The sequence below is a fragment of the Hakea prostrata genome, chromosome 7 (genome assembly GCF_041222555.1).
Source record: "Hakea prostrata isolate BN-2017 chromosome 7, UWA_Hpros_2, whole genome shotgun sequence".
NCBI lineage: Eukaryota > Viridiplantae > Streptophyta > Magnoliopsida > Proteales > Proteaceae > Hakea > Hakea prostrata.
This window is the reverse complement of record NC_142606.1, coordinates 20140055-20165600: the sequence shown is the minus strand read 5'-3', so window position 1 is coordinate 20165600 and position 25546 is coordinate 20140055. Positions and strand designations below refer to the sequence as shown.

General features: G+C 36.9%; 1 protein-coding gene across 6 annotated transcripts in view; it reads right to left on the bottom strand.

Moving 5' to 3' along the window:
• Positions 1 to 3356: 3356 nt before the first annotated feature.
• Positions 3357 to 25546, bottom strand: part of LOC149010417 (uncharacterized) — a 38470-nt gene continuing 16280 nt past the window's right edge. For 5 of the 6 annotated variants that reach the window (XM_089163718.1, XM_089163720.1, XM_089163717.1 and 2 more), the window contains 11 exons: positions 25194 to 25280; positions 19727 to 19773; positions 18731 to 18788; positions 15033 to 15146; positions 14598 to 14723; positions 10931 to 11042; positions 10541 to 10635; positions 7125 to 7229; positions 6359 to 6570; positions 5879 to 6113; positions 3357 to 3847 (listed from right to left, as the gene is read on the bottom strand). In XM_089163718.1, coding sequence (XP_089019844.1) covers positions 3795 to 3847; positions 5879 to 6113; positions 6359 to 6570; positions 7125 to 7229; positions 10541 to 10635; positions 10931 to 11042; positions 14598 to 14723; positions 15033 to 15146; positions 18731 to 18788; positions 19727 to 19773; positions 25194 to 25280 — 1244 coding nt within the window. In that variant the 3' untranslated portion in view covers positions 3357 to 3794. The remainder of the gene's footprint in view (positions 3848 to 5878; positions 6114 to 6358; positions 6571 to 7124; positions 7230 to 10540; positions 10636 to 10930; positions 11043 to 14597; positions 14724 to 15032; positions 15147 to 18730; positions 18789 to 19726; positions 19774 to 25193; positions 25281 to 25546) is intronic. The other variant, XM_089163722.1, reaches the window with a different exon arrangement.

Here is a 25546-nt window from a genome sequence, read left to right as displayed (position 1 = left end):
AAGAATTGGAATGCTTAGGAAAGTTATTTGGATTTTTTTTTGATGTCTTGGATAATTTGGATCCATTAGGGATTTAGAACCTATAGTTAGTGGTTTTGGATCTTAGACATGGAATTGGTAAGCTCATTGGTTCGGGTATAGTCCTAATGTCATGGAACTAGAAAACTAATAAGCTATGTTGTGTATATCCATCATTCTATGGGTATATCCGAATTTGATTTGTATTTGCAAGAATTAAAAGTACTTAATTCTTTCATACCAATTAATAAATGTTTTGGTCAATATAAAAATAAAAATGATCTAAATACTGATGATTGTCTTAAGAGTAGACCCGTAAACAGATTGGATTCGGCTCGGATACACCAGTATCCGAATCTGAATCCGCCAGACATTTAGAGAAGGCATCCGAATTCGAATCTGAAACTTTATCGGATATCCGATTTGATAAACTGTTCGATTATTGATCGGTGATTGTCATTTTTTTAAATTTTTATATTTCTGATTTCCGATTATCTGATTACCGATTACTGGTTTCCAAATCCGATTATTAACCCCTTTCTAAAGAAAAATATTTAATACTTTACTCTAACCGAATAATTCTGATTATCCGATTATCGATTTTCAAATTTGATTATCATCCATTTCAAAGAAAATAATGTTGAATACTTAACTCTATCGGGATAAATATTATCCGATCCGATAAGTAATTATCTGAATCCAAATCTGGTTGTTTAACGGACGGATAAGGATATTTTTCGATAAGAAAATTTTTGGATACGAACCCCCTTAAACAAATAAGTTATAAATGGGAAGAAAAATTATAGACCAGTGAGAGACAAGGAATAACAGAAAATCATATCCACTAAAGTTAGGAAAGTTGCCTATCTCCATAATTGGAGCTTGAAAAATTGAATAAGAATTAAATTTTGTTTTTCTTTTTCAATCGATGATGAAAAGAAAACTGTGGTCCTTATGAAAAGGCATAATTATAAAACCTGAAATCTAGGCAAATGGGTGAGATGATGATACCATTTCCTTTTCAACTTTCTTATCACTGTGAGAAAGAAAGAAAGAGAGAGAGAGAGAGAGGAGGGGACACCCCACCTAAAGTTAGTGGACTTTGTTTAGTTACAAGTTTCCACAGAATCAAGGACAAGTTGGTAATTATACATTTGTCAGGTTTACATAAAAGCATATGATCATGTAACACATCTAAAAAACATTTCACAAAGGAAAAGAGATGCTATATTGTTATTATTATAAGGTTGCAAAAGTGAATTATTTTGACTCCCTTTATCAATTTATGGTTCCTTTTTCTTTTTCTCTTTCTTTTAGGGTTTAAAAGGGGTTGCTATAGGTTACTTAAAGTTAGATTCGATGTAAGTCCAAAACTTTGGAAGATGCTTCTCTAGACAAGCGAAAAACAAAGAAAATATTCTATCAGAATATTTTATAAATGTCAAAGGAAGTGTTTCCTAAGCAAAAAACAAAGAAGAGTGCTCCAATGAGACATTTAGTGTACGAGAGGGCATGCAAGTCTTCCCGTAAATTTAAGTATGATAACTATATTGGTCACGACCATATCGATACAATATACACGATAATTGCATCAGTGAAAGAAGTCATTTGAATTTTATTTAAAACTGATTTGAATTGTATTGAACAATTTTTTAATTCAATAATTACATCAATACAGTGAACAAAACCCTATACACCACCAAAAATGGATTCAATTTGACAATGACCAATACTTATTAATAAAGATGTCATAGATTCGACTCTGTTCGATGGTATATACAATAATCTCCCCCTTATTATATTTAGAAGCTTTCTTCTGCTCAAAACCAAAACCTTAAACATAAATAGCCTTCCTGAGTAGCACAGAGAACCCTTTTCCCCTAGATTCTTCACAAACTCATTTAGGTACCGTTTGTTTGTTGGATCTAAAATAAGGTATGAAAAAGGGGTGAAATTTTTCTATAAAATTCTCTGTTGAGGAGACATGCGACATGCTAACTTTCCTATCCTATCATTTTTTAAAATCCCACAAAATTGATAAAATTTTATAAAAAAATATAGAAATTAACAAAATTAGACCCACATTTAAAACTTTTTCATAAAATCATTTTTTTCCTTCTTGCTCCACCCCGATGCTACGTGATTATTTTTTCTGCCCATTTTTTCTTACTCCATTGTCGCAAACAAACGGTGCATTAAGATGGTGACACACAAGAGGTATCAAAGACATTCACAGCAATTGTCTCTTTCCCGGTGGCAAAGAGAAGATGATATGAGTGTGCCTTGTGGGCCTGGTTCCTGAATTTAGATTCTTAAAATGGCCATGTTTCCCATTAAACAAAAGACAAATTGATTAAAAAGAGACAACTTGGGTGAAGAATTCAGGTTCTTCCCAATCTCTGCTCCCCACTTTAATGGGTGGCTCTTAGACTAATAAAAAGAAATTTTTACCAAAAGCAGGATCTGAAGTTAGATGCTATGGTACATGGAAAGCAAAATTGCATTACATAAATGTGATTCGAAGTATTGTAAGATTTCAGTCCAACTAGGGTTTGAAATGACCTGGTAAGAAAATAAAGCTTTGAAAATCTAAGATCAATTGATGCTAATCTCATTTCCAATTCCAGCTACATGAACCTTGCTCAGGAATCAAGACAAAACTTAGTGAAATGCAATCACTGGCGCACCTTTAACATGTGATGCACTCCTGTAAGTTTTCTGGTGTTCTTTCACTCTCAAAGCTTAAAAGCAAATTCCCCACTAATTTGCAAAGTAGTTTCTGGTCTTTTCAGAGGTTGGAGAACCCAAACATTGTGGTGGTAGGTTACCCTATTATTTCCTTTTTGGTGAAGGGTTACTCTCTTAGCTGGCCTTGATTTATGAAAGGGAAATTTCATTGATTCCTTCATAGAAAGCTTTTCCACGAATATATACAATACAATGACTTGTCCGACTAAGGGGCATGGAGCACCACCACTACTGCTCATGATGATGATGGGCTTATGGCATGAGCTTCTAATTCAAATGTTCCAATTGTTTCAACATCAAAGTCAATAATTCAAACTCTCCTGTCTTCTCAATTCTCATAAAATTGTCTTATGTGTTGATCAATATGTTCAGGAGAAAAGAAGAAGAAAAAAAAAAATTCCAAGTATCTGGTGAGAGGATACAAAAACATTTCGTATTTCGTGCAGAAAAATCTCAGGATCCTAACAGAGGTAATAATCACAAATCTGAGTAAGAACATTTACAGTAACTAACGCTCAGGCTAGTTAAGTGGGTTCTTAGTGAGCTATAAGAACCCACTTAACTAGCCTGAGCTATAATTAATTCTCCTGTACTTTTTGAAATATAAAGGACCCAAATGGTTTCCTAATGACTCCCTGGCTAACACCAGGAAAGAACCAGAACAGACTCGAGCACTCACACAATTTAATGACTTTTGAATGGTTACATCCACTTCCTGTTCGATAGAAGACAACTAAAATAAAAAGAAGAATGTGAAACTAATAAGATTCAGAGAACCCTGAAAGAGAGGTAAAGTTGCAATTCATATAAAGATATAAACTAACTTGGCAAACAAAGTTTAATGCCAACAAAACAATAGACTTGGTATTAAGATTCTAAGTATCACCATGTAAGACAAAAGTGGTATCTACTGCTAAAAATAACAATGGAATATGAAAATCCTGAAGGGAATGGTGGAATGATCTACAACTTGAATTGGGAAGTGATGGACCAACTTTACCCAAGGAAAAGTAATTTTTTGAAGAGTCCTATATAACTGGAACACTACCATTCGCCTGCTGCATGGTCCCAAGTGATGTGCCTACAAAACCAGCAATAGTTTTTATGCATTAAGAACTAACTAAATTTGATATCTCCTAAATATCCCACTGTACCCAAAAGGACAGGAACACGGCCATTAGAAATCCATTGGCAGACGTAGTAACATCCCTAAGAAGAAAGGATGATGCCTACTGCTTTACCCGCAAGCATTCACAAATTTTAGCATGCAAACATATGCAATGCAGAATGTCTAATGAATTAATGTATTAAATGAACTTAGGGTTTCAAAACAAGAGAGCAATATAGACCATTGTAAATTACAGAACTTCACAACCATCAGACCAATTAAGATGTCAAAGCAGTATATGGGAAATATATATCATAATATGAACATTGCTACACCAGGCAATGAATAATAAATCAATGGAGGAAGCTTGCTAGGAGACTCTAATCCAAGATTTCAGTGGAGGCACAAGCCTAATCTGAAAATATCCTACCGATCCAATGAACTATAAGCCAGTCAAACAATTTTAAAATCTCTAGAGAAGATTGGTGGGGATACTTAACCTTTTCATTGTACATTAAACCTGAAAATTCTCATTTAAAATTATTGATTTACATTAAACCTGAAAATTCTCATTTAAAATTATTGATTTCTCAATGTTCAAACTATATTCTGCCACATGATGACACCGACGAACTTACCACAAGAGTACATGAAAATAGGATTGGGTTAAACAGTTCCTTTTTATTGTAAGAGTCTGTTCTTTCAAACAAGGTTCTGAGGGGACAAGTATTGAAAAACAAATTGATAAATAAGATTATTATTTTGGGTATTGCTTAGCCTTGTCTGAACTATTCAACTTCTCCATTCCTCCATCAAATTCTTCATCCTTCCTGAACCTGCCCTATGCAATTTCTTGAAGATCTTCTTCAAGTTTTGATAAAAAATCAGAATCAAGTTCATTCTCAGATTCAAGTTTCAATCTTTATCCAAGATCTCTATCAGATTGCCAGGCCCTCAGCTAGTGAGTCTCATACACCCCAAACATCTCAGGCACAAAAAGCCAAATCAAGAAGTAGGTCATATATCCCTGCTACAGATATGAGATGTGAATATGAGATATTATGATGTAACACGATAGTGGGAGTCCCCCTATCGTGGTTTCCTTATTGCTTTAGGTACTCTCTTATTACTTATTAGTATCCTAATCTGAGTAAGTTTCTATTGTTGTTTTCTCATTGCTTAATGTCTTCACTTCAGTGTCCTGATCTGAGTTAAGTTTCTTGTTAAGTTTTAGGTTAATTAGATAAAAGTTAGGAGTCATATTCCTTACGTAATTCTATTTTGGCTTATTATAAATATGTAGTGGGTGATATGATAGAAAATAGGTTTTATCCCCAGCCCTGTTTTCAGATTGTTCTCCTTTCTTCTCCCTCAATCTCTCTCCTTATTGGTTACAGATCTTCGGATTGTTAACCAAAACAGTCTTCTCCCAAAACCTTTGCAGATCCATCCAACCATCTCCTCTCTATTTTAAAATGTAAATCATTAACTGAGCTGAGCAGCAACTCAAGACAGGTCTGCACCAAAAGAACTATTCCTTGCATTGTTTGTAACGTGCCTCGACAGCCTACATGCCTCGCATCCAGGTGCCCCCACCCCCCAACCCCCAAAAAAAAAAAAAAAAAAAAAAAAAAAGAGAACACCACCACCTTGGTTGCTGTCTCCTAGATGCCATGAAAAATATGATCACTTCCATATTTGTACGTCCTAAATGAAAATTATAGTGCATAAGGGTTTCCACCTACACAAGGGGGAAAAACACTTAAAATGAGATTGGGAGCTGAAGGGATTCAAACTATTAGTGGACTAAAGCCAAATAAAACTCATTATTAGGCTCCAAATGAATGGGTCTGACAAAGTGCAAAACAAATATCCCTTTCGCTTAAATCAATTTTTCTATGTTTCATGATCTATGGTTATAGGTAATTAGGTTTGCAAAATTGTTTTGCTGCAAGGAGGAAGAGCACATCAAATGACCTAGAGTGAGAAGTAGAAAGTAACTACCAGAGTTGCCAGGAAAGGAATACGGAGCAGGAAAATATCTGCCTCTCATTATCCCTGCGGAAGAAGCATCAATAGAGATCCCAGGTCTTGAGAAGTTATTATCCAGAAACTGTTCTGAGAAGTTTGTGAAGTTTGTGACTGCTGGATGTTCACTTGAGTTTCCCAAACACAATTCAGAACTTTGAGCCAAAATCTGGTCAGGCTTTTGCACGGCATGCAATGTATAAGTATTATCCTGTTCCATAAAAAAGAAATGAGGGGGGCGACAAGAATAAGTTTTCCTTTCTATATGATCAAGCAAAACAACCACAGCCAGGATTCTTTATAGTATGAACTAGAAGTCTAAAAGACACACTTGACCTGCCCAACTATGTAACCTAATGTAGGTTGTGATAAAATTAAGATGCCAAATGCTAGTCAACCACAAGGTCAAAACGCAACAGCTAGGTACATTATACAGGAATAAGCTGAGCTGCAAACCTTCTTTTGTAGTGGATCATCCATTCTCTCATGTGATGAATCCTTAGGTGATGAATTCTGAGATGGTAACACCGCAATTCCCTCTGCTGATTTTGGACTCAGAGAGTCACTGGAGTTCACAGATGTGTCAAAGTAAAGACGGCAAAGTGCTGACCGGAGACGATTATTTCTTTGCAAGTTGTAAACTTTTGTTGCAAGAGGAACTGGAGCATCTGATTTTGTTACCATCACATCAACTTAAGTCAGATGGTTTAAAGACCAATAAATTCAACATGTAGTGAAGTTGAGATCATTGTGTTGCAACCCACGCAGGATGGTTGAACTGGGTTAAGATTGGAAATGCCTCTTTTTTGGCTTGGTGTAGAGATATAGAACTGCCTAGGACCAAAACCAGAATTAAACTATCTGAACTTCAGAAACCACAGAGTTCAGTTTGATGGTTTATTCACTTTTTTCAATTTTACTTTTATATCTATTTTGAGGCAGTTTGATCGGTCTGAAGAACAGACCCATTTTCAGTTCAATGCCAGGATGGATTATAAAAACTGTTGCAACCCATAAGACAAGAGAGTCAGGTGACTCAGGTTCACTTCCAAATTTCTGAAACATCTGATTTGCTCCAAGAAAATTAGGCGTGGACATTTTCTTATTATATTATTTCGTGCTCCTCAATAGATTTATCAACAGGACAATTCTTGAAGTGGGGAAAGAGGGGGGGGGGGGGGGGGAGGAGGGGTTAGGGAAATTTATTCAAATCCATTGTTACCTTTGGCTGAAATTTTGTGTTCAGGCACCTGCCGAAGCTTTGAATTTCCAGCAGAATCACAAGGCTTTTCTCTTCCGGCAATTAATCCCATGGAAAATTCTCCACCTGGCATGAGGCATGAAGAATAATGCCAGCGTTATTCTGTGTACATGTAATTTGTATAAGAATGTATCTGGCCAACAGCTACAATTCCATTCAATCATGCATGAGAGGAAACAGATAATACTATTTAAGTTACTAATTCAGTTTTCTTTTTCCCCAAGACAAGGCAACTAGAAACATGTGAGGAGATATCAGTTAGCAGTATGGTCTCAAAATCAGAGTGGTAGAAAAATGTGAAATGCAGTGTACACCAGTGTCATGCAACAATGTGCATCTCAAGATGGCAATCAGTACATAATAATTAGAGATGAAGCAGTTTGGCTGACTTAAATAAGCCTCAGATGTAGGAATTCCTCCTACACCAGCACCATTAAGTGTAGGTTAGGTATACAGAGCAACCTACATTTGCACCAAAGTTACAAACATGGTTAGGTGTTATAATTTTTCTATTGGCCTATTAGCTGCATTTTTTTGAAGGTCTACTTCATAAGTCCAATAGGACATGTGAACCTACTGTTCAAGTGGACAGTAAACTTGGTTCTATTGTGAGTCCTAACTCCTAATTTCTATCTCTGAACCCTAATTTAACTCTGGAAGTTAAGTCAGACAGTATAGAAATAAGTACTCATTTGAGCCCAATGATCTGGTTAATGAAAGTTCTTATTTGTCAGATTGCTATCTTTGAGACAAAAGTTCCCCTCCCCATCCCTCAATCAAAATTCTTCAAGCTTCCATAATCGATTTCCACCGAAGAATCTTTCTAGTTTCTGGGATTCTGCAAGTTGAAAGATATGTCCAACCATTCAACCCACCGTTCATCACTAATCAGTAAGCTGAATCATTCCCCAAACCCTGTTCTCCTTCTATTCTCTATAATGAACCCTTGTTTTCCCCTCTCTTTTTTTTTTTTTCTTTTTTTCTTTCAATTTTCCAAGATCTAACTTACCCAATGGAGCCAATTTTGATAGAATAGTCCCTTGCCACCATCGGAAACTCAAAGCTACCAAGCCTCCATCTCCTACTCAAACCCTTAAAAGAAAACCTATCTCTAATTATTTCCAAGCAACCTAAGATTTCCCCCAGCCCATACCAGAATTAACTCCAATTCTGACTGATTGCTTTCTGTACTCTCCTAACACAACCATTCGAGTTTGGTTGCATTCTGACTAAAAGAAAGTGCAGACTCCCTCATTCTTCACTTTCTAGAAACCCTGAATTGCAGAAGCTTCAAAGCAGGCAATATTCCACCGTCCATGAAACCCCAAACCTTCACCAATAAAATTCCCTACACTCACGTGACATAACCCTAACATCAAACTGTACGTTTATGTAGTCCTAGATTGACATCAACTAGGGCCCAGTAAAACCAGGATCTTGTATGCACCAGCAAATTCAGGCAGGCCAAAATTGAGTTTGGGGGCCCACTAGAGAGTTAGGGTTTAATGACGGGGGTTATGTCAAGCAATACCGAAGACAACATGTGGAAAATTATAATATCACGTTACTAAATCTGTATGTATGGAGGAATTCCAAGTAGAACTAGGAATGAATGAAGGCTAAAGCAGTAATTTCATGTAATCAGCTGGGCGGATGTGTATAAATTTTGATCAAGTCTTAAGGTAGGAGAAGATTTAATCAAAATTTCAGCAGGTTTTAATAGTTAAATTTGGCTAGGCAGAATTCATGCCTGTTGATGCTGAAGCTTTAATTCGAATCTCCTGGGACACACACACAGTCAAGGATTCAATTGGTCCAACCAATCCTACCAATGGAACACCTGAGCACTTCCCACTGAAAGGAGTCAGACTCAATATTCCACAACAATCCCACCAAAGTTTAGATCTTACTCAATAAACTAGAACCCTTGCTCCACGGAGAAGGAAGGCACCGGCACTCGCAAAGCAAATTTCATTGATGAAATTTTGTGTTCAGTAATGAACCCTATTACAACCTTATATAAAAGGCTAAAAAATATACTCCTATTCCAATGGTTCATCCAGAAAAGGGGTCCAAAAATAGACTCTTATTCTAGAAGGGAAAAGCCTCACAAAATCCTTGACATACTAACTTAAGTTGACAAGGAAACAAAAGTAGACTCAAGATAAAGTCCTAGTTACATTACACTAATTAATTCTGTTAGTAACATGCTAATTAACCAATTAGAACATTGGTTCAATCAATTCAACTAAAAAGACTTGAAATATAAGTGTAGAAGCTATTTTCGTGCTCAGCCTAACTACCAAAATTTTAGGCCCATGAGAGTTGCTGATAAAAAGTAAACCCACGGGATCAAAGCCCAACTATATATTCCCACACAAGCCTTGTTTCTAAGGAAAGAAGCCCAATTTGGTGATGAATATGCAATAAGTCTTACCAACCCTAACCCTCGTTTGGTCCCTATCGAGCTTTCCATTTCATGGCAAATCATGGTTGGTGGCTCCTATTATCTCTTACCAATCTAGGGACTACATTAAGTGGTATAAGTGATGGATCGGAAGAAGAATCAACAATGTAGAAGAGGTTCTGTTATGAATAACTCTGCAGTAGGATCAATAACATGTAGTAGAAGAACACCAAGATAGCAATAAACCAGGACTAGTCACTTAGAGAATAAGAACCAAAGCAGCCAGCATAATGGCTCCAATCTTGATTGAGTAGCTCATATGATGGATAAACACACAAGGTTTTGTCAACTTTGGATGGTTCAATCAAAAGATATGCCAGCAACTCCGAAATCAATAACTAAGGGGTGGCAGGTCAAATGAGCCACTAGAAGGCAACAAAAAATTAGACCAAAAGATGGTCTAAGAAGAGGCTGTGCTTGAAGTTTGGAAAAGTCATGATGGTTAGAATGAAAGAATGGAAGCTGGATCAACAGCTACCTGGATGTAACAACCACAGATTGAGTCCCCTGGTTAAGTATAGCTGTCAAATTATTGTCTATAACTTGGGTCCCTTGGTTGTCTTGTTGGTGTTGCCCTGATTTTAGATCCTCTATGACGAATTGGGTTATGTAGAAAACATGACAACCCTGACTCTAGGAAACCTTGATGGCCGAAGCTACATTAATTCACCAGACTAGCTTATTATTTGCAGAGGGGAAAATGGAGATTCCAGAGCCGATTTTTTCAGCAGCAATAACTAAGCAGAGAAAACCATGCAAAATACTTTCTTAATACTTGTAGCAGCCTGCCATCTAGGTGCTAGTGCACCTTATTTGAGATTTACCTGACAATCTACAAGCTGAAAGTCATGAAAGCAATGGCTGATTTGATAAAACAGGATAGCTGCAATAAATTTAAAGTTGGCCTTACAGGTTTGAGCCTCCTGACAACTTATGCCCGTATTTGTAGTTACCCCATATGCTGTTTCTATGCCATCAGATGGTTGTAGACCCTCGGAAGCCATCCTACAAAGACAAATGAGAAGACTTGCTTTAAATTTTGGGGGAGGAATACAAAAAGTAACTTCAATGCATTAAAAACCTAAGAACATAAAGATGGTCTTATTAAAAATGAGCATGATTAATATATGACAAGGCCAAAAAGTACGAATTTTTTTGTTTATATCCACCAGGACACATTCATGAGATACAATGACTAAATATCAATTCACAAAGATAACAAGAAATTAGTCCTAGGAATTGAAGCTATGCAGGTATGATCAAGATCAGTCGTACTGTCACAAAGGTGAGGTGAACATACAACTTAGTACGTCTTTTTGAAGGAGACATTACACCTGCTAAATAGTTTGTATTTCTAGGACTGAGTCGTGAACCATCAATTACAGCTGACCCATCAATAGAAGCCAAGTGCCCTGTACAGAGAAGAGGGAGGGATTAGTCTTGTCAACTCAAGGGTTAACACCAGAAATTTGCCTCAAGGAGAAACTTTCATCCACATAAGCTCTAGATTTCTAGCATGAGATAAGAGATATTCTACAATGAGGAAGTTAGGAGTACTCAGAGAGAGAGAGAACATGGAAATCTCCCACAAGAGAGAGAGAGAGAGAGAGAGAGAGAGAGAGAACATGAAAATCTCCCCCCCCCCCCCCCCCCCAAAAAAAAAAAATAATAATAATAAAGTAAAAACAACCACATACACAGACACATACATACAATTTTGTGATTTGAAATTAATCCCTTGGTCGACCACAATAAAGGTCAGATCCTTATCGTAAACATATAATATTGCAAAATCAACACAGTTTGAAGCTTTAAATGATATGAGATATAATTAACGCATAAAACATAAATTAAGAACTTACAAGATTCTACTACAAAGTATGAACTCATTTAAACAACAAGTAAGTCGGTATTACACATACCAAACTGTCAAGTATCAACTACCAACTGAAACTTGCCATCAAATCACCAAAAAGGTTGGCCTTATAAGGACTGTAAGTACACCTAGAGAGAGCCTAACCACTCAATATAAATTGGTGGCTCTAAAAATGTGCCACATTACATAGAATCATAAGATATAGGTGCCTACTTGCCTTAAGATAAGCTGGTGGAGCTTAAAAGGAAGTACCTTGAATTCACTTACAGAGAAAGCAAGGTTTGAGATCTCGTCTCAACTTGCCATCTCAACCACGACAAGATTCTAAAATCTTGATACCACAAGGCATTGCATATTTTATTCTTTTAGGTTTCAAATTGACGTTTCTGTGGTCAACTGGGCACGCTTGGTTCTGAAACTTTAAGGTAAGCTTGTTATAACATTAATAAACATATTTAAGCTTTCATATTGAAGATGAGACACACATAGAGACAAATAAATTTACGTATTTGAATTTTCACCCTTGGTATTGAAGGCTAAAACATTGTCATAAAGATGTAATATTGCATATTCTACACATAGTTTGATAACTAAATTTGGCATTAATTGACATGCAAAACTTAAATAAAGACTTGGATGTTTCTACTTTAAAGTACAAACTCGTCTCTAATGATAACTGAGTCAAGATTACATATTACGAACTTTCAACTATCAAGTACCAACTTCTACGTACAGCAAATCGTGATATACATAAACATAAACTCATGGAAAGTTAGAAAACTTAATCTCCCTGATCCATATATGCTTACCTTGGACCAACCCAAACCCAACTCGGTTTCCAACCCAAGATGGATCGTGTACAATTTTAGTCATGGGTCTAGTAGAGTTCTAGGAGTTTATGTTTCTCGGAGACTAATTGTATAAGCTGGGAAGGATATTTGGTTCCAAATCCTTTTTCCCTTAGTTGAAGAATCCTGGTAAGAAAAGTAAGTTTTATTTCCAAAATCTAATAATTTTATTTATATATGATGTGGTCCCACATCGGTATGGATAGATTGAATTATTATTTGAGAGCTCATGTGGCTTTTTGTGTGTCTGTGCCATGTCAGCACTCTTCATCCCCCACCCCCTCTCCCTTATGCATACTTCTCCCTTGCAACCTAGATTTCACTTTAGGTTTTCCCTGAAACCCTAACAAACCAGCCATCAACATGGTATTAGAGCCAAAGGATCCATCATATTTCTCCGTTTATCTCTTTCAACCGATAATTTTTCAATTCTCCTGTTTTTCGGATGCTGTTCAACAATCAGCAGCAGCACTGGCAGAGTTGGTGGAAGGTGGGAACACAACCTGCAAACCTCCCCCACTTCTTTCCTGCTTCTCTATGAACCTATCAACCCTGTTCCTTCCTTTTACTTTAGCAGTAAATCCAACTGCAGGGGCTCTGAGCTCATCAGCAAAAATTCCAAAACCACCTCACCGCCCCTTTTTTCCTCCACAATTGAAGCTTTTAGGGTTCAAACCAGTGAACCCAAAGAAGAATAATAATAATAATACAAAAGAAAGAGAAATCAAAGAAGAGAGACAAGAGCAAAGAGTCCACCACTCTCAGTAACTTAATGCCCCTTCCCTTTTTGTCGGCTTTCTAGGAATACCTTTCCCCTCATTTTACTTTCTTAATATTTTACTCCGTAACCCATGATACCTCTTCTGACCCTTCCCTAAGTGATTTTTTTTTTTAATCTTGCCTACACTACCCTTCCCTTCTGTTTTCATTACTTCCATCCTATTCTTTTTCACTTATTTCCAAGATTGCTCTTAGAACCTTTATTCTTCTCTTATGTCACTTCCAAACTGGTTTCCAACTTTGCCCTCCCTTATTGTACTACTAATTCTTCCTCTGTTTGAATTCCAACATTTTGACTTTGACATCCCTTATTCGTTTGAATTTATTTACTACTCTGCCATTTAATCACAAATTCACAAGCCACCACATGGAGATCGACCAACATGATTTACTCTATGCCAATAGTGATGGATTCCATAAAATACAGACCAAACTCTCTGACTGATGATAGGTCTTCAGGAGCTTGCCAGTAGTGCTAACTGCCTCAATGATAAGAACCCAAGCATGATAAAATCATCAGAAAGTGGATCAGATGTAGAAAATGAAAGCAACAATCAAACTGAAGTACATGGTCCAACCAAATTCATGATTGAAGAATCAATGAATGGTCCAATTTCAACTGTGAAACCCCACAATCAGATTGCCACTTAAGAGATGTCGTTTAATAGTAGACCATGATGATAGACCCTATGGTGCCCTGGCTCATCACCTCATCAAAATCAAATGTTTGTCGACTAAGCGAATGGTTGTTTGGTATGAGTTTTTCTCAACACCAGGAGTGTATGCAAACACACCATATTAGACGGACCCAAACCCAAGTAGGTTTCCAGACAAAAATGTACAAAGTCTAGACTGAGTCACGACTCATGAGTAGAATATTAGGAATTTATGTTATTTGGGGAAAATATTGTCTTTTAATTTATTTTAATCTATTTATTAGAGATATCAGCTGCATAGATAGAATATTTGGATCTTAACTCCTATTTGTTCTCATTTGAATTACGGACTACTAAAATAGTTACTCTTATTTTAGAAGTCTTTTAATTCTCTTTACATAGGATGTAAACCTACCCCGGCTTTTGTCTTACACTAGCCAGGGGCAAGCGTAAAATAACCAAAGGAAAGTGGTGAGGCAAGAAATTCAGAGCTTAGACCTCATATCATGTATGACTGCCAATTGAGCTGATCATATAGCCAACCACATTTAGTTGGAATAATGTTATATATCCGGTCAACAAATTCAGACTCACAGACAACTATCACCCATGTAGAAGACAGACTAACTAGCCAAAAATGGCAAAGATTCTCTCACTGTAGCATTCATCGATGATAGCAATTTGATATTGACAAGTACACTATTTTTGCAATATGAATTCTATGGTTATCAATTTCTATGCAAATGTTGTGAGTTTAGTATGATAATATGATAGAATATATCAAATTGAACATTAAAAACTAGTTACTTTTTGCCTCTCTAGAGATGGAATAATTCATTCCACTTTGGTCATCAGCAGTGGATTCTGAAACAGCATGATCATCAGCATGCAGAGACTCAGACCTCTCTTGTTCCACAACTGCAGCAGCTTGATCTAGAAGACATCAACAAATTATTAGGAATATAGTTCGTGGTCCCACAAACCGCTCGTATAAAATTAAAAAAGAAAAAAGAAAAAACACAACAATATTCAAGGGATACTTCCCAAAATAACATTTGCAACCTGTAAAACTTTATTTTTATTTACGACACAAGAAAGAAATTTACGCATGCTTAAGTTAACTAGCATAGTATTTCAAAACAGGGGGTGGGGGAGAGTGAAAGTGTACCCTAGCTTATGCTATGCTGGGGTTGTGCCCAACCTTTTCCCTACAATGAAATAGTATAAAGGAAGGAAGCATACTATCCTGAGCTGTTTGCAATTTTTTCCTCCCCTTTCTTGGAGGTTTCTTATGTCCTGTACCACCATCAAGCTCCAAACCAGTTTCTTCTGAGGAATTAAATGGCCTACAATGCTCTGAAAAGATTAAATGGACTTGTATCACTTCAACACATCCACAAAAAATTTAAAGGTACCAAATGAAATATCAACCAAAAGATAATGCATTAATGGTGTAGGAGAAGAGGGTGACTTGGGAGTAGAGTTGCAGTGGGGAGAAGAGAGGAGAGAGAGGACACATGCATACTACTTCTTGCACACACACACACGCATAGGCAACTCTTGCATTTACAACTTTCAACATTCGATTCTTCCTAACTTCAAATCTGAGTTCTGCTGCAATTACAATAATATATAGAGAATATTATTGCACAGCAATAGAAACCCAACAAAAAGAAAAAGCCAACTAGAAACTAGCAAACTAAGCTAATCTAAGAAAGAGAAACTACCATAGTAATCCTATGTTATCTACCCCACCTTCTAAAACAATGAGGATTAAGTACAAGGAAATAAATATTCTACATGATCTGCCAACCCTCGCCCAGTCAGAAAACTAGTTTAGAACCAGTCCTCAGTTTAGGCCTCAAAGTGGGTCATGCTGGTTCAGCCAAGGCAACTGCATCAACAAAGTCAACAAAAATATTATTCTAGAGAAACCACTTGAGGTTTCTACTCACCTCATTACTTTATTCTGTAAAAAATCCGAATATGTTTTGAAGTCAATAAAGGATACAGATAATAAGAAAAACAATTGCAAACGAGGAATTGACAGTCTTTAATCTATACAATAAAATGATCAGTCTCCTCCATGAATAACCTTTTGAAGCATCTAAAATGGGCAAGATGGAAGACCCAAGATGCAGGATATGACCTCACATTTAATGGAACATCACATCTGGGATTGGCAAACATAATTGCTCCTAAAGTAACTGATACAGCATATATTATGCAGTAATCAGAATCACGGTATGTCTGATGTGCCCAAAATATTCTGAGAGTTTTTTACCGGTGGCTCCCTAAGTGGGGGTGACATTGAAGGCACCTCCCTTAAGCGCCAAATATTACTGGTGGCTCACCCTTTTATTACTGGTTACTCACACTTAACAGAGTTACTTAGATTCTATTAAGTCCCAAAATAAAATGACTAAAATACCCTCCAATATCTATTCACTAAACTATGTCCCATACCCAACCCTTAGGTTAGAGAAGGGATCCCCCCTTAACCCATTTTCTTCCTACACCTTGCCGGAAACAACCGCCGCCCCCACCTTCCCCCTCCCGGAAATCACCCACCATCCACCGATGCTTATGAATCTTCCACCACCATGCATCCCCACCGAGTTATTATGAGGAGAATCAATTGGTTCTAGGAAAGCATAAAACCTCTCTCTTTATAACTTATCTCCCTTCTGTGATCAACTTTTGATTGTTGTTCTTCTCCTTCTACTTCCTTTCAACAGTTCCAATGTCCCCTTCTTAGATTCGTTCTCTGCTAATTTTGTTTTCCTAAACCCAGAAGCCCCATCATCTCTTCTGAAATGATTTTCCCCAATCTGTATTAGGATTTTCCGGGAGGGTGGTGGATCATTTCTGTCAAAACTGAAACACAAACCAAACACTCCCCTAAAATGAATAACCTCATCGAACAAACTCCAAGATCAACCTCCTGTAAATCTGAATGAATTGGAGCAAATTACCCACACCTTCACTTCTAGTGCTGACAGCATCGACCATGGTCCTCACCGTTCCAACAAACCCACCCAGCTTCTTGTAGATAGAACTAAGATAAAAAGAAGGAAGGGAGGAGAAAAGCTATCAGAGACCAAAAATCATTCACAAACAAAAATAATTGAGGTTTAATTACTAAAGGGTTTTCCCCTAGCGCTGGTTGAAGCTTTAATGGAATCCATGAACCATTCCATAGTGCTGATTACCCCACATTTGTTCTTCAGTGAAAACCCTAAATGGTGGGTTTAGCACACCACATCCTCGCTCGTCACTGAATCTTTTCATCCCATTTAATCAAAATGCATCTGACATACAAATTCATATCAAAGGAGGAGAAACAAATTTGGGGCAAAAAGAAGAAAATCTTCTGTTTTTACAGAAAACTAATGTAAAAAGAAGAAAATTTGAAAACTCTAAAAATGAGAATTTGGAAATCGGAATTCCAAATTGAACGTCTGCAACAAATTGAAATTTGATAAGGGAATTTGGATCAACTGAAAGATTGTGACCGGAATGTTAAACAGAGTGAGGACCACGGTAGGATATTATAACATGAGGGTTGAGTTCAATATCCGAATTGTTAATCGATTTCTTTCATCAATTTCATTGTTCTTCTATAGTCAGACTTGCAGGGTTGAGAAACAGAGAGTGAAAATCATTCATCTAAGTAACAATCTGCAAGTGGGTGATTTCCGGCAAGCGGAAGGTGGGGGCGGTGGTTTACGGCAAGGTGTAGGAAAAAGATGGGTGAAGGAGAAATCCCTTCACCCACCTAAGGGTTAGGTATGGGAGTATAGTTTAGTAAATTGATATTGGAGGGTATTTTAGTCATTTTATTTTGGGACCTAACAGAATCTAAGTAACTCTATTAAGTCTGGGTAACCAGTAATAAAAGGGTGAGCCACCAGAAATATTTTGCACTTAAGGGAGGTGCCTTCAGTTTCACCCCCCCCCTTAAGGGCAAGAAAGGAAAAATCAGCGAAATATCACCGACAAATATTGTCAAAACTCGGCAATATTTTGCCATTTTGGAGCTTAGCAATACGAATTGGAACGAAGATACGAGATTTACCAAAAATCGGCTATAAATCACCGAAAATATTGTGGAATATAAAGGTCGATATATCACCAATACCTTTAAAATATCATGATAAATTCTGAAAATATCGGAAGTTGTAGAATCCAAATGTTGAAAATATCAAAAATATTGCGATAACTCTTTGATTTTGCGACCTCTCTCCTGCTTCTCAAACTCACACGGCCACACCTGCAAAGGCAACTCCAGCGAAAGTACCGGTGGAAGCTGCGGAACCCCATTTAGATGTCGGCAATAGTTCGCCGACATATTAGGGTTTCACCCTTTTCGCCAGGGGGCGAAACCCTGATGTCAGTGATATTTCTTAACTTGCTTAAAGGAGCCACCAATAAAAAAAACTCATTTTAATTCCATGTTACGCATACACCTAAGAGTCAACTCATAAAGTATCCACCAAAAGAGAAGTTCAAAAAGAATAAAATAACAAACCAAGATTGGTAGGTCCAAATTTAACAGTTTGTGTTTGAACGGGACTAGTTTAAGTGATCTACAAATCAATCAATTATATAGCTTCTACGTGATGACTAAGGATTTAGCTGATTCTTTTCCTGGGTTCTTATGTAACTCTAGGTAATAACAGTTGCATGGTAGAATACATTCTAGTGCATGATGAATCTATTGCATGGACTATCTAAGTTTCCTTCATTACATTGTTCCTATTTTCATTCCTACAGGTTTCTCTGCCCTGTCGAGCTCCTCCCTCATGCTAACTGGACATATTTCAACAGTGTAAAGCAACTCATATAATAACCCAAGCTATAAAATACATAATTACATCTTCCCTTCTTGAAGCAGTGGGGAAAATCTGACAATTGGAACAGAAAAGAGGGATCCCAACCTGCATGCGCAGCATACTGACTGGCCTTGATGGGTTTCTTACAAGCATTGCAACAAACCTTCACAGTTAATCAAGAACAAAGAATCAGAGAACAAAGTGCATGGCAACCAAGATAATTAAAGAAGAAAACACAAACAATTCTCCATAACATTCATCATTGAACATGAAGCACAATGAATCATGGAAGTGATGACAATATCCACCAATGTTGCATTCTAAGTGCTTGAAGACACGGCAAAAAGAATGGAAGAGTAACATTTGGGCAGCCTCCATTTGCAGTAGAATAATGAATATTAGATTCAAACTGAACTTATACACAGCAATGAGATAGTTTCTTAAGAAGTTACTGAGAGTAACTTCCATTGAACACCACTCAAAGAACCAAAGAAACAATATTTTAAAATAAATTGGAATTTTTTAAGTGAAAATGCTATTCTTTTCATTGGATGAGCACCCAAAAACCTCGTCCTTGACACACAAGAAAGATATTCCACATTTGGGATGGTATCTTCTCCCAAATAAGAGTACAAGATACACATGGATTATTGAAAATCGTCATAAGAAATCAAAATCTGGAAACTTCAGCAGATCATTGTGTTGTTACCCGAGGAATTCATCTACACTGAGTCCACACAATGTGGTATCTTCTCCCAAATAAAAGTACAAGACTCACATGGAATATTGTAAATCCTCATAAGAAATCAAAATCCGGAGACTTTAGCAGATCATTGTGTACCCAAGGAATTGATCTACACAAGAGTTCACACAATACATACAGCTGAAAAGGAGCACACCCGGTGTCGAAGGCTTCTGCACATACGACAGAGCCTCCGGGGGGGGGGGAAGGGGGGCAAAATTTCCTATGACATTAATTGACTGTCAAACTCATCCATTAGATATTTAACAAACTCAATCCGAATAATAACACAACCAAAATTAACAAATATGATGCATCCTGGGTAGCTGAAAAGTGGTTTGTATCAGTAAAGGCATTACCAAATGTAGAGGGTCTGTCAATGGTTTGCAATCAAAAACGTGCATATCTGCACAAAGAATCAGAATTAGCATATATCTCATATTACCAAATATTATAACAGTACAGAATCCATGCTGAAAAGCATAAAAATTTTGAAGTAATGAATCATGTAACCAAGAGAGAAAAAGAGACACTCCCAAAACAAGCAAAATTATGTCCCATACTCAAACATTCTAAATAAATTTGCAGCTAGCTTTTAGTTTTGGTACCATTACTAACTTTTTTAATTTTCTGACAACCTTTTAATTTCATTTATATGTCAGGTATTATTTGTCAAACTTTTCATTTAAAGAAAATGAAATAACTCCAGAATCCGTAATAGACTCTTGAGTTTACCAAGGACGTTGGACCACAATTTTTTGGTGCATTTCATGGCGACGTTTAATTATCACAAACTGCAATGGTATTTTGATCCTTAAGGGTGAAAGTGCTGACTACTCCATGACTCTGTACTGTGGCTCTCTCCCTCCATCATTCCCTCATGCCGCAGATCACTATCCGCCCACTTTTTTTGTCTCAATTTGCATCTCTGGTTCAGGAAGAAGTGCTAACGGACACAATTCTGGTTATGGCTAAAGCATAAAGCTGTGAAAAACCAAAGGCCAATGTTTTCTTCATCCTTCCCGTGCCCTCATTTAGTTTATTGATCTGAGTGATTAACATTCAAATTTTTGGGCTCCAATTTTCCCAATAGCTTTACTCTGTTTATGTTTTTCTTGTTTTGTGGACTCAAACATGCAAAGGGCTTGAAGGAGTTCCAGCCAGATTCATACCCTTCCCATGCAGATTTCTACGTTTGCTGTTAGCTCTGCTTTATAAACTGTTGTTCTAAGGATTTAAAACTGCCTTCACTAGATTGATAATTTGATAAAACAAAGAGTAGACCTTGTGTTTGAGATGGCAATAAACCATCAAATTAATTAACATACAAGAAGGGCCTGTATCAACCATCAGATGACGGTCTTCAAAGATCTTTTAAATTATTGCTGCAACAACTCAAAGAGCAGGAAGTATGAATATAGCAGTATAGCACTACTGTATAATGAGGACATACCCTGTGCATAAGGCTCTAGCCACTGAGGGGTCTGTGAAATGTCATAACGTATGCAGCCATACAGCCTCTTGGTTACATTGAGGCAACCTTTACCATTGAACTTGCACAAAGGTTCACCCACTCAGTATTGTATACAATAGTAATCAAGGCATTGCGCCTACCATGGCATTAAGGGTGTCTGGAAACACCTTGACAATAGGCAGCCATGAAGCGTCTTTGGCAGACAAAATGTCTTGGTGTGCCTTTTCTAATATAAAGATTTTACTCGGCACAACAGCATCATATAAATTATATAATTCTGATTATGTGCTAAATAAATATTAAAGGATCATAATGAAAAAAGGTATTCATCAAAATAAAACAAAACAAACTATGTTGATCATAATATCATAGCAATATAGCATATAAATATGGTATTTTCTAGAAATTTGAGTGGTTGTTGTCACAGTCTATTAATAGCAGCAGCTTCAAATGGATAATAACTAGATCTTTGTTGGAGAAGATAAGTCTCCAACCGTGTTGAAGGGAAGCTTTAATGGAACCTGCCGGGCTTCTACTGAAAATGAGTTGACTAATTCCACAATCCCTACTGTAACTTGGACTTTAAACACCGAGCCCCAACAGGAAGTTGGACTTGCAGCACCAAGGAGCCAACTGCAAACACTCGAAACTTTAAACACCAAGTAGCTAATCAGTCTAGACTTTAAAGTTTAAACACTACATGAAGTTCTCTTGCAGAAAAGGATGGTAGCAGTCAAGCTTGTGACCAGTAATTTCAAAAAAAAAAAATCCATGTTCAAAAATGCAACCTGCTATAATCTTACAAAAATAGCTCTAAAACAGTCTCGTAAACTAAAAAGGGAAGACCTAACCAATCCTTAAAACTGTTAGGTAACTTAAACTAATTAGGAAACTAAAATAGGCTCAAAATAAAGTCTTAATTGCATTCTACTAATCAGTCATGTGCTAGTCACATGCTAACTTAGATTGAACAACATAGAACTGGTTCAATTTACCTAAGCCAAAACAACTTAAAATAAACTAAGCGAAAAAGAATTTTTCTTACTCAATTTAATTAGCCATCTTGTAGGTCTATAAGTTGGCCATAGAAACCCATGTATCTAAGAGTGTGTGTGTGTGTTCAATGAAGAGATGCAGTTACCGTTTAACCTAGAGATAATACCACCAATTTGGTTGCACCAGTGGAGACCCTGGAAACCTTCTGCACCCAACCACAGAAGAGTTGGCACTATTCCTCCTCAGTTGAACTAGAACCATTCATGCATGATAGCTACACAGAACCATAGATACTAAGTTGAAAACACACTAAGCGGGGTCACCACTTAACACTAATAAAATTTTGGTTTTGGACAGATGAGTAATAACCAGCAAACATTAAAAAACAATGGGAACTCAAGAAAATCTCACTCACAATCAGTTCAGTAACTAAGGGCTCTCCTTTGACTGTAGCCTAATCTAAAAGTCAGGAAATATTTCAATGAATTCTTTGAACCAAACTGATCAGAAAGATACTGGATGACAAAATCATGTGTAACAAGACACCTAATGGTACAGATCTGTATTTCTACATCCGTAAGAAGAAACCCAAGCAAGGCCAACTCATGGCCTTCTCTGTTTTTTCTTTTTCCTTTTTTCACTTAGTTTTATTTCATGTTCAATTGTTTTGGTTAGACTAATTGAAACATGGAGAGACTTAAGTTGCAATATTTTATTTATCAAGTAGTTACTAGTTAGTAAGATCCACATTGGCATTGGATAATGTAGATGCCATGACTGGACATAAAAAGAAAAATCAAGTAACGTCAAACTAGCTTCAAATTGGCCAGACTGGACCAAACAAGCAACCCAGCTGTGAGACCAGCCAAAGGCCAAGCCTCACAGGCCCAGTCTATGCTGGCCAGGGCACTCCAAGCCCCTATTATTTCTCCAGTAGTACACTTAGTGGTATTGCTAGGAAGGCGCTAGAATGTACTTTAATGTTCCTAGTTACTAGTGTTTTGACTTTTACAAGCCTTTTTCCTATTCCTGGGTTATCTATTTAATTTCCTAAGTATTAGTCTAGAGTCTAGTACTAGTCTTCATGTCATTTTTTTTTTGCTTGGGTCTAATAATGTGGACATGTCGAAAATTCCCTTGTCGCAGAATCAAAGGCCTCTTCAATACTTTTTGTAAGTTCCAAAAGAACCAGCCTCCCTGCTTTGGCTATAAAGAAAATCATGGGAGTTTTCATGCAAAATATGCAACCAAAAAACAGAAGCTCTCTTTGAGAACTCTCACTTGAAACTCAAGCAGATATAGATCTCAGCATTTACATTCAAGGTAGATCTACCTGATAGTGCTCTAGGTGGACTCGTAAGGTTGGGCTTGGACATCTAGCAACTGTAATCTTCTTTCTCTTAATTTCAACTTCAAAAATCATCATCATACCCAAAATCTTCAACCTTCCACCACATCAACTTCAATCCATGGGACCATGTCAAGATGACTCTTCATCTTCCCTAGCTTGCAACCCCTCTATCCTCTTTTGGACCTGCGCAACCTGATTTTTATCTGAGTTGTCCTCCAAAACTGATCCTGCAAGGACCCCATTGGATTTTCCATCATGATTTTTCCAGAAGACCCAAACAGGCTGCTGCTTGATTTTCCAGGAAAGGAGCCTTGCCATTGACCAGTCACCTTCAACTGCTGCCCAGAAATTTCTCGTTTTGATTAGTAGATGTTGTAGTGCCCACTGAAGCCTTTAGTGGTTTCTATTTCAATTTAGTTTGAAGTTTTAGCTGGTTAAGCTTATTAATTGTTATTTTTGAGTTTCCAAAGTTTCTAATTGTTCTGAATCAATAAATGTGCAGCCAATATAATCAGTTTAGAAGAGAAATTAATGAAAAAAGAGGCATGCTGCTACACTTGACTATGGAAGAAAACTCCCATTTCAACAGCAGAGATAGCAGTCGGTGAGAGACCCAGGGACCCAGGGCTGAGAATGCCCATCCATACTAACTCACACTCTTCTATCTTCCATATCCCCCCTCCCCCATGATCTGATTTGTCATCCTGATTTGAAGTTCGTTTTCAGATTTAACTTCTTATCTTTTTCCTTAATACGTCCCGAGTTGCTGTTAACAAGTTAGGTTCTAAATTCCGACGCAACTTCTGCTCTACTCAAGATCCAGATTCCATATACAAGCTTCTTGTTTGCATGAATTGGAAGCAGAAGTATCCAGCTGTTACAATCTGCTTCAATTTGGTTTTCAATCCATCTCCTCAATTTTGACCAGATTCTGACATACTGATCTGGTATCCCTTTTTCCAATTCTGCCTCTGTTTTTTCTTAACCATCTATCTATACCCTGATATATTAGTATCAATTCTAATTTATTTATTGTTCTGTTTCCTTTAATTATATCAAATCCATATGCAGAATCAATTAATAGTTTAATCTCTGAAATTACTGTTCTGGTCATATCCTTTTGCTGCTAGGATACTCCATATGTACAGGTCTAAATTGGGTTAAAACTTCAAGCTATAAGCAAACATACTGCACCCTAATTACTGAACTTTAGTATAGTTTCAATGAATCCATCCATCTGATTTTGAGAAACTTGATTTATCCTTAATCCTGGATTTCCATTCTCTCAGAATTTATGTTTAGGAAAATTTTGCTCCTGGATTTCCATTCTCTCTGAATTATTTTTAGGAACATTTTGAACTTTCAATTGCAGACCTACATTACCTACCTGTGGCATTGACTAGCCCAAACAATGGACTACATGCATCTCCCTCCAACAGAACTGAGCTCCAGTAGCCTCCTATTCCATGAAAAATTTTGGTCCTGTAAACCAAGTTTATTACCAACTAAACCCAAATATACAGCATACTCAATCTTCTTTTGAGTCTTGTATTTCAAGAAACCAAATAAGATAATAACCCAATTGCCCCACACCACTTAACTTTTTGCCTCTTTGCAACACGTAGATCTTCTCTGAGAAGTAATATAAATTCTATTTTCCTTATTCCAATTACCTTTTCAACATCAAACCACAAAAAAGCTTAGTGATCTCAAGTTCTTGAACCTTCAATTCTAACTTTCCCGACTTTAAAAATGTTGGTATTTGATAGAATTATTGCTATAGCAAGTCCATAGAAAAAGAAACTAAGAACCAAAAATTATATTATCAAATACCTCTAGAAATAGAAGAGAAAAATATCAATAAAGCCTGGCATCCCTGCCTAATTGAGTCGATGCAATTGGATTAAATAAATTTGCAGTAAACAGAACCTAATATGCCAAGATCATGCGTCAAAAATTGGAAAGCTTTACAGAATAACATCTGGACAAAGGAAAATGTTCTAACCTTCCTCTTCAAGCAAATTTGCTTCATCTGCCTCACGTAATTCTCTCTGAATGGACTGAACAGCTAATTTCTCGCGGCTAGCTTCTTCTGGGAAGGAGTACAACATAATAAGTGGAGCAGCAAATAATTGAAATGTACCATCCAGAGTGGATAACATATAACTTCATCCGAAACAATAACAAATATTGATTATCTCTGGTAACATGCACATAAAGAATGACATTGATGACAACGGTGTTGTATCATATATGAATTAAATGAAACTAGCTTCCATTACCAGTAAACTCAAGCTGCAATGAACAGTAACAATACTTATTCTAACCTTGCCCACAAAGCAATTGCTTAACATCATG